This window comes from Oryctolagus cuniculus, chromosome 13 (assembly GCF_051225735.1).
Source record: "Oryctolagus cuniculus isolate XC-2025 breed Fujian yellow rabbit chromosome 13, ASM5122573v1, whole genome shotgun sequence".
Lineage (NCBI taxonomy): Eukaryota > Metazoa > Chordata > Mammalia > Lagomorpha > Leporidae > Oryctolagus > Oryctolagus cuniculus.
In genome coordinates this window covers 104,926,876-104,944,090 of record NC_142879.1, presented here as the reverse complement: position 1 = coordinate 104,944,090, position 17,215 = coordinate 104,926,876, and the positions used below count along the sequence as shown (strand labels likewise).

Below are 17,215 nucleotides of genomic sequence, written 5' to 3'. Positions count from 1 at the left end.
TATCCATATTTTCAGTGATATAGAACTCAAGTTTATATGTAATACATTCATTAGTATTTTTTCTTTTTCTTAGAAGATGTTTTTGTTACTGTAAAGATAAGTTTAGAGGAGCATGAAAAATATATATATGCGAAATAGCAAAAAAATTTGGCATACTACTAAACTTGTCCTAAAGTTTGATTACTCTGGTAGTGGCGGTAGAACATTCATGCGATTCCTCTTTTACGGAGTTGATGAAAAGCACGTTTTATTTATTTTGTGTTCAATTTTAATTCTAGGTTTGGCTTATAAATATTAGTGATGACATTATTATTAAATTGGAAATTATTTTCTAGAAATAGAATTAAGCTTTCCCTTTTTGATAAAAGGATTAAGTTGGCAGTTTTGGTTTGGCAACTTAGAGATTATTACAGTTTTTATGTGTTATAGAGTGAATTCTCATTTCTTGCAAACATTATGTTACTTTAAGAATGACTTTTAAGGAGATTAGTTTTTTGTTCCTTCTTTTTTTATGTTAATCCCATACCAGATATTTGGCAAAAGAGAATGGTATTTATTGACACCTTCCTAATAGCATATTTTACTTAAACTTTTATCTTAGGGCCTGAACGAAGAAGTGTGGAAATTGACAACAAAAACAAAACGATCACAGCATATCACGAATCAGGTCATGCTATCATTGCATATTACACAAAAGACGCGATGCCTATCAACAAGGCTACAATCATGCCACGAGGGCCAACACTGGGACATGTAAATTTCTCTAAGTTTTTTCTCTGCTTTTATAAATTTTTATTTGTTAATATTTATTTGAGAGAGAGTTCTATTTGCTGTTCATTCCTGAAATGCTTGCAACAGCCAGGGCTAGACCAGGCCAAAGCCAGGAACCCAGATCTCAGTTTGAGTCTCCCATGTGTGTGGCAGAGACCCAAACACTTGAGCCATTAGCAGTAAGCTGGATTGGAAGCCGAGTAGCCTGGACTTGAACCAAGCATTCCAGTGTGGGATATGGGCATCCCAAGTGGCTTTTTTTTTAAAGTTTTATTTCTTTGAGAAGTAGTTACAAACAAAGAAAGGAAGAGACAGAAAGTTCTTCCATCCACTGGTTTGCTCCCCAAATGGCTGCAGTAGCCAGAGCTAAGCTGATCCGAAGCCAGGAGGCAGGAGCTTCCTCCTGGTCTCCCGTGTGGATGCAGCCATTTTCTACTGCTTTCCCAGGCCACAGCAGAGAGTTGGATCAGAAGAAGAGCAGCCAAGACTCAAGCTGGCATGCAGGCAGAGTCTTAGCCCTCAATGCCACAGTGCTGGCTCCCCTTTCCTAAGCTTTAGGATACTTTTCTTGTTTTTGCTTCTGAGCTATTTTTAAATCAGACACTTGTGAAATTTTTCTGATAAAGAATATTTAGGTATTTCAGATATTATATGTATTATGAAATTTAAATGCCTAATTATATTACTACCCATAAAGAGAAATTCTATGTTGTAGTGACTGATTCCATAGTTTTCCAGTTTTAGTATATGTGCTGCCAAAATGAGTACTGGTTCCATAGTTTTCTAAGATTCTCTCATTTAGTACAAGTTTTCATCTTGTCTTTTCCAATATATGGTATTTTAAGCATTTTTATGCAGCTGGGGAAAAAACAGTCCTATTCCAGCATTACCCACCTATTCTTCATGAAATGTGTACTTGCTTTTTTTTTTTTTTTAATTATTTATTTTATTTGAAAGGCAGAGTTAAAGAGAGGCAGAGAGAGAGAGAGGTCTTCTGCTGGTTGACTCCGCAGGTGGCCTCAACGGCCGGTGCTGCACTGATCCGAAGCCAGGAGTTTCTTCTAGGTTTCCCACACAGGTGCAGGGGCCCAAGGAGTTGGGCCATCCTCCGCTGCTTTCTCCAGCCATAGCAGAGAGCTAGATTGGAAGCGGAGCAGCTGAAACTCAAACCTGCACCCATATGGGAGGCCGGCACTACAGGCAGCAGCTTTAACCACTATACCACGGCGCTTCCAACCCCACCTTTTGTTGTCCATTTGTTTTTTAAAGACTCTTTCCTTTCTAAATTGCTGGATTTGTCATCAATCACCTGATTACCATCACTATTAAATGTCTTTCAGCCTTCAGTATGATAGGGTTAAAACACTATAGTGAGAGCTAGATGATAATTCTGGTTTTTTGTAGAACTATTTCAGAACTGTATCAGGATGTCTTTAGTTACAGAACTGTATGAGAATGTTTTTAGTTACAACTGAAGTATTTTTCAATTGTTCAGGTGTCACTGTTGCCTGAGAATGACAGGTGGAATGAAACAAGAGCCCAGTTGCTTGCACAAATGGATGTCAGTATGGGAGGGAGAGTGGCAGAGGAGCTTATATTTGGAACTGACCATATAACAACAGGTTTGTATTAAAAAATGTCTTTAGTTCAAATTGTGTTTGTTGGTTTCGAGATATTTTTAAAATTTGAGTTCTGTGCTTTTTATATTTTAGGTGCTTCCAGTGATTTTGATAATGCAACTAAGATAGCTAAACGGATGGTCACCAAATTTGGGATGAGTGAAAAGGTATTCATTATTTTAATCCTTTTCATATATCAAATGATGTGTCATATGTGACTTTAATGTTCTGATTATAAATTGATAGCATTTCCTTTCCCCATTTCATTCTAAATACTTAATTCTGAATGTTGTTCTCTCAGCTACTCAGAAACTATTACTTCATGAGTTAATGAAGTGATTACACAACATAAATTCTTGAGCCTTTTGATGATATAAATAAGCCTGCTTTCTGAGCTTCCTTCTTTACCTTTTCCATGTTTTTATATTTCCATATTATCCTGTGACTCCTTGAAGCACTTTTGTACTCTGAATTGTGCATGTCTGGCTTTGGAATAGCTGGCAAGGTTCTTTAAGAAAATACTCAGAACCAGAATTAAAATGATTTTCTCTTTTGTTCTAATCTTCATAATTTCATAAGAATGATGAAATTTCTGTTCTTCAAGAGCATTTGTATATTTTTCTTGCCCCCATATTTTTGTCCTGATCTATAGGAAAGTAGTTTCTGTTAAATTTCTTGATGTTTATGGATTTTTCTATTCAACTACTTTCTTCTCTTTGCTTTTAGCTTGGAGTTATGACTTACAGTGATACAGGGAAACTGAGTCCTGAAACTCAATCTGCCATCGAACAAGAAATAAGAATCCTTCTAAGGGTAATGATCATATTTTTCTGTGCTCATTGCTTGACATACTGTGCCTAGAGGAGCAGGTGTTTAGCCCAGTGTTTAAGATTCCAGGCCCTACACTGAAGTGTGTGGGTTCAATTCCATGGTCTGACTCCTGATTCCAGCTTCCCACTAATGCAGACCCTAGAAAGCACCAGTGATGGCTCAGGTAGTTGGTTTCTGCCATCCACTAGATGAGGATCGTGTTTGCAGTCCTGGTTGCTGTTATTGGCTTTATCTCATCAGAGTCCCAGCCCTAATCACAGTGCCAGCCATTGCAGGCATTGGGTGAGTGAGCTAGAGGATAGCAGCCTGCTCACCCATGTTAGTGTACTCTCTCCCTGTTCCTCTTCCTTGCAAGAAAAACAACAACAAAAGTGACAACTAAAACATCTTTGTTCACTAGAAATCTCTTTCTATAAGATAATAGATATATCATTGCAATCATGTTCGACATATGTTATACCTCTGGTCAGGAACTGGATCTTGGTGGTTTTAAAAATGTAATTCTACTTGATGTTTTTGACTAACATATAAGGATATTTTGGTTTTTAATGTTTATCTTTTTTTTTTCCAAGATTTATTTTATTTGAAAGAGTTACAGAGAGGCAGAGAGAGAGAGAGATTGAGATCTTCCATCTGCTGGTTCATTCCCCAATTGGCTGCAATAGCCGGAGTGGTACCCATCTGAAGTCAGGAGACAGGATCTTACTCCAGGTCTCCCACACGGGTACAGGGGCCAAAGGACTTGGGCCATCTTCTACTGCTTTCCTAGGCCATAGCAGAGAGCTGGATTGGAAGTGGAGCAGCCAGGCACCCATATGTGATGCCTCCACTTTACCCACTACACCACAGTGCTGGCCCCTTTAATGTTTATCTTTTATAATAAGCATTTTTTTATTCATCTAAATGAAAGGCAGGTGGAAACTATCTTCCATGTGCTGGTTCATTCCCTAAATGCCCTGGGCTGGGCCAGGCTAAACTCCATTGGTGGCAGGGGCCCAAGCACTTAAGCCCTCTCCTGCTGTCTTCCAGGATACATTAGTAGGAAGCTAGATCAGAATCGAAGTAGCTGGGACTCAAATCAGCAGTCTGATAGGGGATGTGGACATCCCAAGCAGTAGCTTAACCTGTGATGCCACAGCACCTGCCTTGTCATTTCTCCTTTAGCTACACAACCATAGAAAATGAACAGCAGATATTGATTGAGTCTTGTGACTCATATTTTTCCCCTACTCTTATACAGATCTTTTCAAGATTTTATTTGACAAGTACAGTTACAGACAAGGAGAGCGAGAGACAGAAAGGTCTTCCATCTGCTGGTTCACTCTCCAAATGGCAGCAATGGCTGGAGCTGAGCTGATCTGAAACCAAGAGTCAGGAGCTTCTTCCAGGCCTCCCATGTGGATGCAGGGTCCCAAGCACCTGGACCATTTTTTAATGTTTTCTCAGGCCCTTAGTAGAGAGCTGGATCAGAAGGTGGAGCTCCCGGGGCCAGTGCCCATTTGGGATACCAGCGCCGCAGGCCGAGGCTTAACCTACTACACTGCAGTGCTGGCCCCTCTGACATAGATTTATTCAGCAAATATTACTTTCTTTGTGCCCAGCAGTGTACATTTGCTAAGAATATCAAAAGAAATAAGCAAATACAAAAGTCTCTTTGGTTACTATGTCCAGTAGATTGAAGTAGAGGACTGTATAAGAGGAAATCCCATGAGATCAGTTAGGATTCTTGTAGTAATCTGGCATGACACAGGGGATGCTTGGCTCAGTGTGATTAATGTAGAACTGCAGGCAAGTTCAAGAGATAGCTGATGGCTTGAGCATTTGGTGCAGTAGTTACTCCAGCTGGGGTGCCCACTGCCCATATCTGAGAGCCTGTGTTCAAGTCCCAGTTCTGTTCCCACTTGCACAGCCTGAGAGGCAGCAGATGATGGATGGCTCAAGTAGTTGGGTCCCTGCCACCCATGTAGATGACTCGGATTGAATTTCTAGCTCTCAAGCAGTTGTAGATCTCTGTATCTTTCTCTTTGCCTCTCAATTGCAGTAAATTTTTTTTTTTTTTTTTTTTTTTTTTTTGGACAGGCAGAGTGGACAGTGAGAGAGAGAGAGACACAAAGAAAGGTCTTCCTTTGCCGTTGGTTCACCCTCCAATGGCCGCCGCAGCCGGCACGCTGCGGCCGGCGCACCGCGCTGATCCGATGGCAGGAGCCAGGAGCCAGGTGCTTTTCCTGGTCTCCCATGGGGTGCAGGGCCCAAGCACCTGGGCCATCCTCCACTGCACTCCCTGGCCACAGCAGAGAGCTGGCCTGGAAGAGGGGCAACCGGGACAGAATCCGGCGCCCCAACCGGGACTAGAACCCGGTGTGCTGGCGCCGCAAGGCGGAGGATTAGCCTAGTGAGCCGCGGCGCCAGCCTAAATTTTTTTTTTTTAATTAAAAAATTTGATAGTATGTCTCTGTGATGTTTTGGATGTGAGGGTTCAGAGAATAGTCAAAGTTGTTTTCTAGATTCCTGTCTCTTGCAGTCATCTAGTTATGACATTCACTGAAGAAACTCGGGACTAAACCTGGGCTGGGTTAGGACTGGGAATTGGGTAGATCATTCAATTTTGTACGTATTGAATGTAAGGCATCTTAATGTAGTTTTCAAGTTGGACGTATATATGGGTCTGTAACTTAGTGGAAACATTGGTTATATGTTCTATTTGGATGTTGAAGTTGCCTATTAAGGCAAGTCTTTGAATGGAGAGGAAGAATAAGCTGAGTGCCAAAGTTGAGTGAATGCAGAATCTAATTCAGTGTTTGTCCTAAGGCACAATAATGGTATTGGAAAGGCAGTCCTTCAAATTATTTTTTACTTCAAAGGAATGGTGCTTCACTCAAGAGGGTAGGTTAGTAATGTTCTAGAAGTGGTGATGTGAACAAAGACCTCATCTCTTTACCCAGAAGTATCTGGGCTAAGAGGAATAAACAACACTTGAGAGGCCTTGGGAAAGCAGTCTTTATAGGAAAGAGGCAGGTTTTGATTGACTCAAGGAGTTTGAAAGAATGTTTTGGGAAGTCTGTTTAATATAAAAGTTTAGAAAGTGTTCCAGAAGAAGTCTCTGCCTTCACAGAATATTTATTCTCTTTTCCTTACTATTTATGTTGTTGATACAAAATTACCAAGCTTTTAAATATTTAAAAATAGTACTTATAAATCAAAAAAATGCACATCTCTTAACATACATAAAGTTCTTATTTCTTGTCCTATTGCCTATGGATTTTGCCTCCCCTACATCTTCCACTTCTTATACATCTGTTTTTCTATTTCAGGAGTCGTATGAACGAGCAAAGCATATCTTGAAAACTCATGCAAAAGAGCATAAGAATCTAGCAGAAGCTTTACTGACCTATGAGACTTTGGATGCCAAAGAGATTCAAATTGTTCTGGAGGGGAAGAAGCTGGAAGTGAGATAATAACTCTGCTGCTGGTTTTATCACAAGAATACAAGTAGCACTGCAGTAGTTTCCTTTTGCAATGCTTCCTCCCTTTCTTGACTTGGTACAACTCAAGGGTGTGAAAAACTTTGTCAATCTTTTGTCTCATTTATCTAATTTTGGTTCTTCTCATGACACCTATTGCAAGTTAGGCACCCATAGCAAATATATTTTAAAAAATAAATCAGGATTGAAACAACTTGAGAAATGTTGATCAGTTATTAAGTTGAGTAAATAATCATTTTATGGCTGGTTACTAGTTGTGAGTAAAAATTGTGCCTTTTGCTCCTGGGAAGCATTTTTAATTTGCAGGTTGCAACTGTTGAAAAATTACCATTATCTCTTGTTAGTATCTTTTCTCTTTGATAAAGAAATAATACTGTTTGATATCTGGCAAATCCTATTATTTCTTCATGTACCATTGGATATTTCATTATTAGGTACTTAATTATGCTCCAAATTGACCATATATAACACATTTTTTTTTTAAGAAAAATCTAAGTAGGGAATTGGAAATACAGAGATACAATCAGAATTTAAGCAATTGTACTCCTTTAAAAATGCAGCATGCATTTTCATGTTAACAATACTGTCACTCTAATGGAGTTTATTTCAGAGCAACAGTATTTTGTTAAGTAAGTAACAGATTTCATTCTGAGTACCTGTGTAATTATGCTTATTTTCAAAAGGAAAAGCCAAAACTCAGTCCCCTTCAAAGTGTGCTTCTGAATTATCCTAGAAAAGAAATGCAACATTGTATTTACTTTTCATCCCAATTTTGTGGATATGAACGTGTTGTTAAATAATTTTTATTTGACTCTATAAAAATTATTTTAGAGTGCACTGTATTGGTTTTACAACAATATTATATTCTTGAAGTGACTTTATTAAAACTACCTACAATTTTCTAGTAAATTAAGCTGCATATGGTCTTCATTGAAGAAGATGGTTATAGTTAGAGAGGAAGCTTGTTACAGGATCAGGATATCTTTACCTTTTTTGGTTAATCTTAAATTTTGATTTAATTTTAAACTGATAGAAATGTTGCTGGAATAATAGAAGAAACTCCCAAAATAACACTGGTCAAAACTGACCAGTTTTCATTTTCTTCATTTTTTATCACTGCCTGTGTTCCCTCCCTGTCTCTTTCTCTAATTATATGCAAATACACACATATATATATAAAACACTGATAATCCTAAACCTGTCTCCCCTATTCTGTCTTACATTTTTATGGATTTACTGATATATAATTTACACGCTATAAAATTCATCCATTGTATGTATGTAGTTTGAAGATTTTTTGTGTGTGTCGTCACCACATTTAGGTTTAGAACATTTCTATCACTCAAAATTCTACCTTGCAGATTTGTGGTGAACATTTTAAGAACTTAATGAACTGTACTAAAAGTGAATGTACAAATTTTCTAATGAGGAATGTAGGGGAATTACAGCTTCTCCCTTTTACAGTATTTCCTACCTTTTTAAATGACCTTTTGATGGTCATTCTACTCAATAAGAAGTGGTCTCACACCACTCATCCAAATTAATCTCACCTTAATGCAGTCATCTTGGATTTAATTTATGTTTCTGTAGTGAATAATAATATTGACCATCTTCTGTGCTTATTTGCCATTTGTATATCTTACATTTTAAGGAAAGCCCTTTATCAGATGGATATTTTGTTTTATTCCATCTGGTAATTGTTGCCTTTTAAGTTGTGTGTCCATTCATATTTAATATTATTGATGTAGTTGAATTTATACCTTTTACTATTTATTTTTATTCTCATATCTAAAGAGATTCTTCTGTTTTTACTACCTTTTGCTTTAAATAAATACTTTTTTCAGTACCATTTTAATTACTCTGAATTTTCTGCTATTAGTTACATCTGAACAGGTGACAATATATATCTTAGCTCAATCTACTTCAAACTAATACAAATTTACTTCTGATAGAATAAAGGAACTTCCAGAAATTTCTCTGTATATAGGAGTAACTTGTCTCCATTAAGCCTGTGAAATCTATCTTCACTTGCTGTGCCAAGCCACTGATGTCTCTGCTCAGGTTTCTGTTTTTTCTTATTTTTCAGTCTGGGTTTCTAGGGGTGGCTGCTGTGTCTGCATAGGCTAGCAGTTCGTCAAAGACTGGTCAACAGTTGTCTGAAGTTCTTCCATTCAGGCCTCCACCCTCTGCTGTTGGATCTGTATGCGGGCCTGCCAGTACATTCAGATCTGCCCTGGCTTTTGCTTTTTGCTGTGCTTTATTGCTTTTCCTTTTTGCATAAGCAAAGGCTTTGGCAAACAGGGGTATGTGGGTGGCTTGATTGTTTTCTGCTCTTAATATTTGCAGTAAACTTCTCTGGAAATTAACACAACAGACATCACAAAGTCGGTATGTGAGTAGATTAGGAGGGGGGAAGGATTTAGGAGGGTGAAGCAAAGGAACAGATAAATTATGAAGAGGAAACAAAAAAAATCCTATTTATTAATTACTGACAAACCCAGCTAAAGGGATTTGAGGAAAACATAGCTATAATATATATTTACACATTTTTGTAATTCTCTTACCCTTCAATAAAAACAGCCCATTTGTCTGACTTTTGATTTTCTTTCATGTGCATCTTCAGCAGCACAACTTTCTGGTGAAGTTGCTACTGTCCAGTTCATCTTCCAATAAGTGCTTGCTAGAAATTGTCAACTCTTCTCTGGTTACAAAATAGTAGCTTAAAATTCTTCATTCTGGTTGCAAAACAAACTCACAGGTATCAAAAGAATAACCTTTCAAAATTAAAATGGGAAAGTGTGCCATCACAATAAAAATGAAAACAGCCAGGAAATATATATTATATATAAAGATACATATATAAAGAACAGTGTAACGATTTACACAAGAACAAAAACCTACCAAATGTTAAAGACACAAAACATGCCTTAAACTGGGTAGGTTTGGCCCAGTGGTTAGGATGTGGGTTAGGATGCCTGCACGCTCTGGGTTTGAGTTCTGGCTCAACTTCTGCTGGTCTCCGTTCTGGGAGGCGGTGATCATGGGTCCAGTGGTTGTGTCCCTGGCACTCACGTGGGAGACTGGAGTTCCTGGTTCCAGGACATTTGGGGAGGCCACAGAGAGATGCAAGCTCTCTTCTCTCTCTGACCCTCAAATAAAATACATTCTTAAAAATTGTTAACTAGTACACTATTTCTCCAAAATGCAGCATGGATTAAGGATTCAAATAGAGTCTATGGAAGTAAAATAAACCAAAGAGGAGGCCTGCATAAATGCTTTTTCACTTCGAATGGAAAATACACAGTAGTTTCCCCTTTTTAATAAAATTTGCACTGGATGACACACTGCCACAGTCTGAAACCATGGTTTGCCTTGTGTTACTGCTGCTAAATTTCCAGGGAGATCTGCTGGGGTCCGGAGGAGCGGGGAGGAAACAGAATGAGGGTCGAGGAAATCTGGAGACGGAGTTTTTGGGGGAGTTTCGTCTGGGACGAGGCCTACATCCTGGTGTTCCTGCTGCTCTGGGACACATCAGAGCAGAGGCCTGCCTTCCAAGTGTCCCCGCCCACGTTTCTTTAACTGGTGCTGTTTACTGTAAGAGGTAGAATTCCCGCCCACCATTCCTTCCCCTAATGCTCCCAGCAGCCCAGGCAGAGCAGAGAAGGGTCTCGAAGCCACCGCTCTCATTGGGCAAGGGTGGCCTCAACGGCTTCGCAAACACCCAACACCTCAGCCGTTTGACGCCAACGGCCGTTGGGTTTGGCCGTTGGGTTGCACATGCGTGTTGCGCATTCCCGGACCCTGGTTTTCATGCGCATGCGCCAGTGCCTGTCTTCCGGGGTCGCTAGGCTATGGCCTGTGGGAGCCGAAGGGAGGTATCCCTGGAGCTTTGTGAGGAGAGCGGCTGGCCCCACGGCAGCGCCGGTAATGGGACTGTGGAGATAAGTCTGTGAGAGGTAAGCTGAGGGGCGAGGCGTTGGTGAGGTGAGGTGTCTGTGAGGCCGGTTGCCTCAGCAGTGAGGACGAGTTTGTTTCTCCAGCCACGAAGGGTCTGTCCCTCATTCGGGCTCCTCCGTCAGCCAGGAGAAGAAGTGCCGTAGATGAAGTCAGGGTGCGGGGACCATATCCAAGGTCAGGGTCTAGGGAGTGTCTCGAGTCCCGCGTGGGGGAGGTAACTCGAGGGCAGTTTGTGTTGGTCTGGGAAAGTGGTGTGAATGGTGGTGACCAGGCGGACAGGGAACAGCCGCTGCGAGCCTGGTAGAGTGGCTGCCCGGTGAGGCCCCCGGCTGAGGTGGGAGGAGTGCGAGCTTGCGCACTGTGCTGAGACCGAGCATGCTCCGTCTACACCGGGACAGGACCAGCGGGTGAGCACTGGGGCATGGAGGGTCTTTCAGAGGAGCAAACTCAAACCCATCGACTGACTAATAATTCCCCCTAGAACTTTACTGACTACTGAAAAGGGATTAGATAACAGAATTGTGTGTTTATAGCAATTTATTTTTAATGTACACATCTAATTTTCTTTAAAGAAAAGATTTGTTTATTTGAAAGGCAAAGCAGTAGAGAGGGAGAGAGAGAGATTAGGGAGAGAGAGCGAGCTCTTCCATCCACTAGTTCACTCTCCAAATGGCCACAGTAGGCCGGGTTGGGCTAGGTGGAAGCCTAGAGCCAGGAACTCCATCTGGGTCCTCCACATGAGTGGCGGTGTGGCTTTCCCATGCATAATATATGCATTTTAAAGACTGTCTTGCTGTGTACATTATAGAAAAGTGCATAATGAGAAAAATAATTTGCATATGTCAACATCTGGGCTAATAATTCTTTGGCTTCACTGCTGAATTCTACCAGATTTTTTAAAGAACTAATTCCAAATCTTCTCAAACTATTCAAAACAATTGAAAGGGAGGGAATCCTCCCAAACTGCTTCTACAAAGCCAGTATTACCTTAATTCCAAAACCAGAAGATACAACAAAGAACTATAGACCAATATCACTGATGATCATAGATGCAAAAATCCTCATCAAAATACTAGCTAATTGAATCTAAGAACATAACAGAAGATCATTCACCTGGACCAAGTGAAATTTATCCCTGGTATTCAAAGATTGTTCAGCATATGCCAATAAATAAACGTGATACATCACATTAACAAATTGAAGAATGAAAACCATATGATTATCATAATGCAGAGAAAACATTTGATAAACTACCACATCCTTTTATGATAAAAACTTAAAGCAAATTGGGTATGGAAGGAATATGCCTCAACAGAATCAAGGCAATATATGACAACATCCTAGAATGGGGAAAAGTTGGAAGCGTTCCCACTAAGGTCTGGAACCAGACAAGGATACCCACTTTTACCTTGCTATACAATATAGTTCTGGAAGTTTTAGCCAGAGCCATTAAGCAAGAAAAAGAAATCAACAGGTTACAAATTGGAAGGGTGGGAGTCAAATTACCCTTGTTTGCAGATGACATGATTTTCTATATAAGGAGAACCGAAAGACTCCAGTAAGAGAGAACTGGAACTCATAAGAAAGTTTAGTAAAGTTGCAGGATATAAAATTGACACAAAAATCAATAGCCTTTGTATACACAAACAATGCCATGGCTTAGAAAGAACTTTAAGATCAGTCCCACTCACAATAGCTACAAAAAAATACATTGGAATAAATTTAACAAGGTAAAAAAATTTTTTTAAATGAAAATTGCAGAACGTTAAAGAAATAGAAGACAAAAAATGGAAAAATCAGCTTATAAAATAAACGGAAAGTACATTATTATAAAAATTGAAAGAATAAGAAAGGAAGGAGAGATGCAGGATGGGAAGCATTACTATGCTTCTAAATTTGTATATATAAAATACATGAAATTTGTTCACCTTATATAAGTTTTTAAAAACTGAAGAAAAAATATTTGAGTAGCCACCATATCTGCTTTATATCAGTACACATCTAAGTGTGGATGATCTTTACTGAACAGCGTGGAAGGAAAGCAGAATGGGAAGATAACTTTGTGTTCTTCAATAGGAAGATTCATTTTTCTCAAAATATGAGCTCTGTGTTTATCACTTTATTTTAAAGATTTATTTATTTATTTGAAAGTGAGAGTTAACAGAGAAGGCGAGGCAGTGAGAGAGAGGTCTTCCATCAGCTGGTTCACTCCCCAGATGGCCACAACGGCCAGAGCTGCGCCGATCCGAAGCTAGGAGCCAGAAGCTTCTGGGTCTCCCACATGGGTACAGGGGCCCAAGCACTTGGGCCATCTTCTACTGCTTTCCCAGGCCACAGCAGAGCGCTGGATCAGAAGTGGAGCAGCCAGGACTCAAACGGCGGTGACTTTACCCTCTATGCTACAGCCTCTTCCCTGTGTTTATCAATTTTAGATAAACCAAGGACAAACAAAGTTGTGGTGTTTCTTTTTTTTTTTTTTAAAGATTTATTTTGTTTGTCTAAAAGTCAGAATTACAGAGAGGGAAGAGACAGAGAAAGAAATCTTCCATCCAACTGGTTCACTCCCCAAATGGCCTCAACAACTTAGGCTGAGCCAAGCTGGAGCCTCATAAACCAAGCAAAAGGGTGGACTATTTAGAGGTAGCAGTGAGTGCAGGATTCTTTATCTCAGAAATTAGTTATCTGAATATTATCCTTTTCATTAGACGTGGGGCACAAATAGTGCCACATATTTGATTTTTCTAATTAGTCAATTGGGTCTTGAAATGTCTAGTTTAGCAAGGAATTTTGTACACCCCTCCCCCACTTGGAGCTATCTTCTATACTCTTCTTGAATTGACCTAAGGGGTGCCTTAAGTTCAAGGAAGGCCATCCTGTTTCACAAGTCAGATTTGGTGGCAGAGTGTGGGTTTAGGTGTTGGGGTGGGGAGATATTTGAATCCTTCTGTCATTTGTTTCTGCAGAGTTGCTATTGAAACTGCTCCTGCACTCAGGTAAGCATTGACCTTTGCTTCCAGGATGCCCTTACTAATCCAGGGCCCTCAGTCTTCATGACTACCCCTACTCAGACTTCACAGTTAGAACATTAGTTCACACACATGCACTTAGCTGCTCAGCCCTTGCTTCCAGTGCAGCAGAACCTGCTCTGGCAGCTGGGCCTCCTAGCTTTAACCACACACATATTGGGCAGCTGACCCTGGTATGCTCAAAGCCTTGTGTGGAGTCCATATCTCAGCTTAGATCTCCATGGTAAATTTTCCCTTGACATTGATTCTTTTCTGCTAGCACATATATGGTTGAGATCATTCTAAACTGTCAGAGCATTTCAAATGATGTTATTTCTTTGCTACCAGATCTGTACCCCAAAGGTCACTTTTATCTTGTGCAGGTCCTTAGATTATAGAATGTCCCATGTCATCTTTCCTGTGCAGGGGTGGGGAACCTTTCTTCTGCCAAGAGCCATTTGGATCTTTATGTCATCATGGGCCATACAAAATTATCAATGTAAAAATTAGCCTGCAATATTTATTGAATTTTGTTTCCCACTGCTAGATGAAATGATGTCACCAGGCTTATATAGCCTATTGGACCAGATGTTACCCACCCCTGGTAGAGGCACCAAATTTTAGTTGGCCCCTCAAGTCATCTGTTTCCTGTAATAATTAAAATATTGGGCCGGCGCCGTGGCTCACTAGGCTAATCCTCCGCCTTGTGGCCCCAGCACACCGGGTTCTGGTCCCGGTCGGGGCGCCGGATTCTGTCCCGGTTGCTCCTTTTCCAGGCCAGCTCTCTGCTGTGGCCAGGGAGTGCAGTGGAGGATTGCCCAAGTATTTGGGCCCTGCACCCCATGGGAGACCAGGGTAAGTACCTGGCTCCTGCCATCAGACCAGCACGGTGCGCCGGCCATTGGAGGGTGAACCAACAGCAAAAGGAAGACCTTTTTCTCTGTCTCTCTCTCTCTCACTGTCCACTCTGCCTGTCAAAAAAAAAATTAAAATACTGCAAATTATGAGTACTTGATCTCAAGTTTTCAAAATACTTTTAATTTCTGCCTCACAAGGAAGCCATTCAGAATTCTCTGAATCTAAAAGATTAGTTGGATTTAAGTTAGTTAAGCCTCAATCCATAACTCATCAGTGTCCATGTAGAAATGGATTTGATCTTCCATATTAGAGTTGAAAATGGAGATTAAGCATCGTTCTAACAAAGAGCTGCAGCTCAGAGTTTGAGGAAGTAGAGAAGGAATAGTTCAGGTCAGGTCTTGGCATCTAGTAATTTTCTGCCCTTATCCTTATGATTCACTCAATAATGGGCAATTATGTAATCTAATTGAATGATATATTTAGAAACGAGTTTAGTTAACAATTACTAAATAGCTGAGATACCCTGAATTACAATCCACAAAGAACAGTTAATAACCAGAGTTAGAAGCTTGGTTACTCCAAAAGCTTATCTCTATATGACAACTGGCAGTGGTAACCAGTACCTTGTTTTCACCACCAAAGGTTTTATGGCAAATCTCATGTATCCGTGGCCATAGAACCACAATAGGACACAACTAGGGATATAAGGAAGATTAGGCCAGTCCTGGAGAGGAATTAATTAATTGTGAGTGAAGAATGTCTATGTACAGACCACGTTATGTTGATTCTACTTTGCATCTATTTTTTTGTTGATAAGTAATTTATTCATAGTGAAAGTGTACTCTTCCCTATTCACATTTATCACAGTTTCAAATATTATGAAGTGGAAAATAAATTACCCCAACAGCAAATAATCTTGTTATTTCTAACAAGGCTCTATAAATTTTACTTTATGTATTATTAGTGTTTTGAAACCTAAGCTTTATTATGTGTGTGTGTATATATATATATATGTATATATATATATTTATACTACAGAAGTAATATTGGTTTGCTGGAAGAGCATTAGAAGTAGAGTCAGAAGACCTAGGGGAGATCCTGTGGCTTTCTAAATTTTTATCATTTCCTTTTTCAGAACTGTGATAAATGAATTCACTGATGTATATAAAAGTGCTTTCATTTACAAATAAATATAATTCTTATAGCTGTCTCTAAAAAGGTTGGAAAACTAAGCTATTAGTAAACTCTTCTGAGGAAAAAGGAAATTAAAATAGTTAGAAATTTTATCAGTCTAAATACTACGCCGAGGTAAGGCTCTTACAATATGATGGCTGTCTGAGTTAGATATTAGAGTGTAAACCTAACTTTTGAATGTTACCCAGCTTACTAGTCTTTTATATTATGGTTTTTGGTTTCCTATAATTCAGAGAAAGCATTGTCCAATTCTGAGATTGTTTTAAAGTATCTTGTAGTTTCTTTTTTACTTTCATGGATTCATTATCTTCCATTAAACTTGTTAAATTTTGGAAATTTCTGTTTCTAGAAGATTTGAAGTTTAGATCTTTTTCCACTTGTATATTTACTTTTGGTATGTTTTCATTGCTTAAATATAACAGTTGTTCTGTATTTTCAGAATGCATCATGTCATTTTATTGAGGACTAGCTAAAGGTGTCTTTTCTTTTACCTAGGTTTTTGAAAGCCATAAAATGGAAAATATCTGTTGTATAAAACTCAGATGTTGCAGGATGAATCTGTCATGCTAAGCTGGGAAGCAGATGCAATAAAAAGCCAGAATGAGTCAAAGGAAAATAAACATCTTGAGAACATTGAAATTATAAAATAAAAGTATGGTAAATTTCAAAAAAGAATAATATTGAATAAGGAAATATTAACAAAATATATTCCAGTATAGTAGACATCTTCATGATCTGGTAGCTGAGAATACAATGATGAATTCTAAACTACAGAATGAAAAATGAAACAAATACTGGAATCAGAAGTTGAGTCATCCATACTAGATTGCTGCTATACATAGTTGTGATCAAAGGCAGACATCAAGGTGAGGCATAGAATTTGCTTTCCAGAGAGAAAGAGATGACTGGTTTTATTTACAGCATAAGATGGTTTGATGGGTATAACCTAAAAGATAATATTGGGGTTCTTTGTCACAAACTTTCTAAAGACGAAATTTTATAGCCTAGAAACTAAGCACCATGATACAAGAGATACTTTCAGAGAAGAGACTTTGGTTTAGGAACATGTCCAAAGAGACCTAAGCCTAGCACAGTGTCAAATGAAGGAAATGGAAAAAATGAACTGCAAACAACAAGGTGAAATGAATAAATACCTTGAAAAGCAGGACTCTCTAAAGGAGAGAGTATCACAAAGGGAAATTATATTGCTTTGATAGCAACCAGCTGATGCCAAAACAAGGAAGAAAATAAAGAAAATGCTGAAAGCCATATCCAAGGCAAATTTCATGATACTGAAAACAACTTTATTCTAAGAGTAAAAAACTAATGTGAAAGGAGAGGAATAAGGAGTTAACCAATGCCATCATATAAAAGAAAGACTGTATCAATATGAAAATGAGAATGTAGGAAAGTGTAAGAAATATATTTTTCAGACTTGCAAGAAAATTCAGTCATATTTGACTAAATACTGAATCTATAAAAATATATAAACGATAAA

General features: G+C 39.1%; 1 protein-coding gene and 1 long non-coding RNA gene across 3 annotated transcripts in view; both read left to right on the top strand.

Moving 5' to 3' along the window:
- The window catches only part of YME1L1 (YME1 like 1 ATPase), a 51,686-nt gene extending 43,128 nt beyond the window's left edge, over positions 1-8,558 (top strand). For both annotated transcript variants that reach the window (XM_002717282.6, XM_017347630.4), the window contains 5 exons: positions 602-753; positions 2,267-2,393; positions 2,484-2,557; positions 3,117-3,203; positions 6,533-8,558. In XM_002717282.6, the coding sequence (XP_002717328.2) occupies positions 602-753; positions 2,267-2,393; positions 2,484-2,557; positions 3,117-3,203; positions 6,533-6,676 (584 nt within the window). In that variant the 3' untranslated portion in view covers positions 6,677-8,558. The remainder of the gene's footprint in view (positions 1-601; positions 754-2,266; positions 2,394-2,483; positions 2,558-3,116; positions 3,204-6,532) is intronic.
- Positions 8,559-10,540: 1,982 nt separating this feature from the next.
- LOC138845049 (uncharacterized) lies at positions 10,541-16,348 on the top strand. The gene is made up of 3 exons (XR_011381739.2): positions 10,541-10,659; positions 13,624-13,653; positions 16,213-16,348. It is a non-coding gene; the product is annotated as an uncharacterized LOC138845049 (long non-coding RNA).
- The last annotated feature ends 867 nt before the right edge of the window (positions 16,349-17,215 follow it).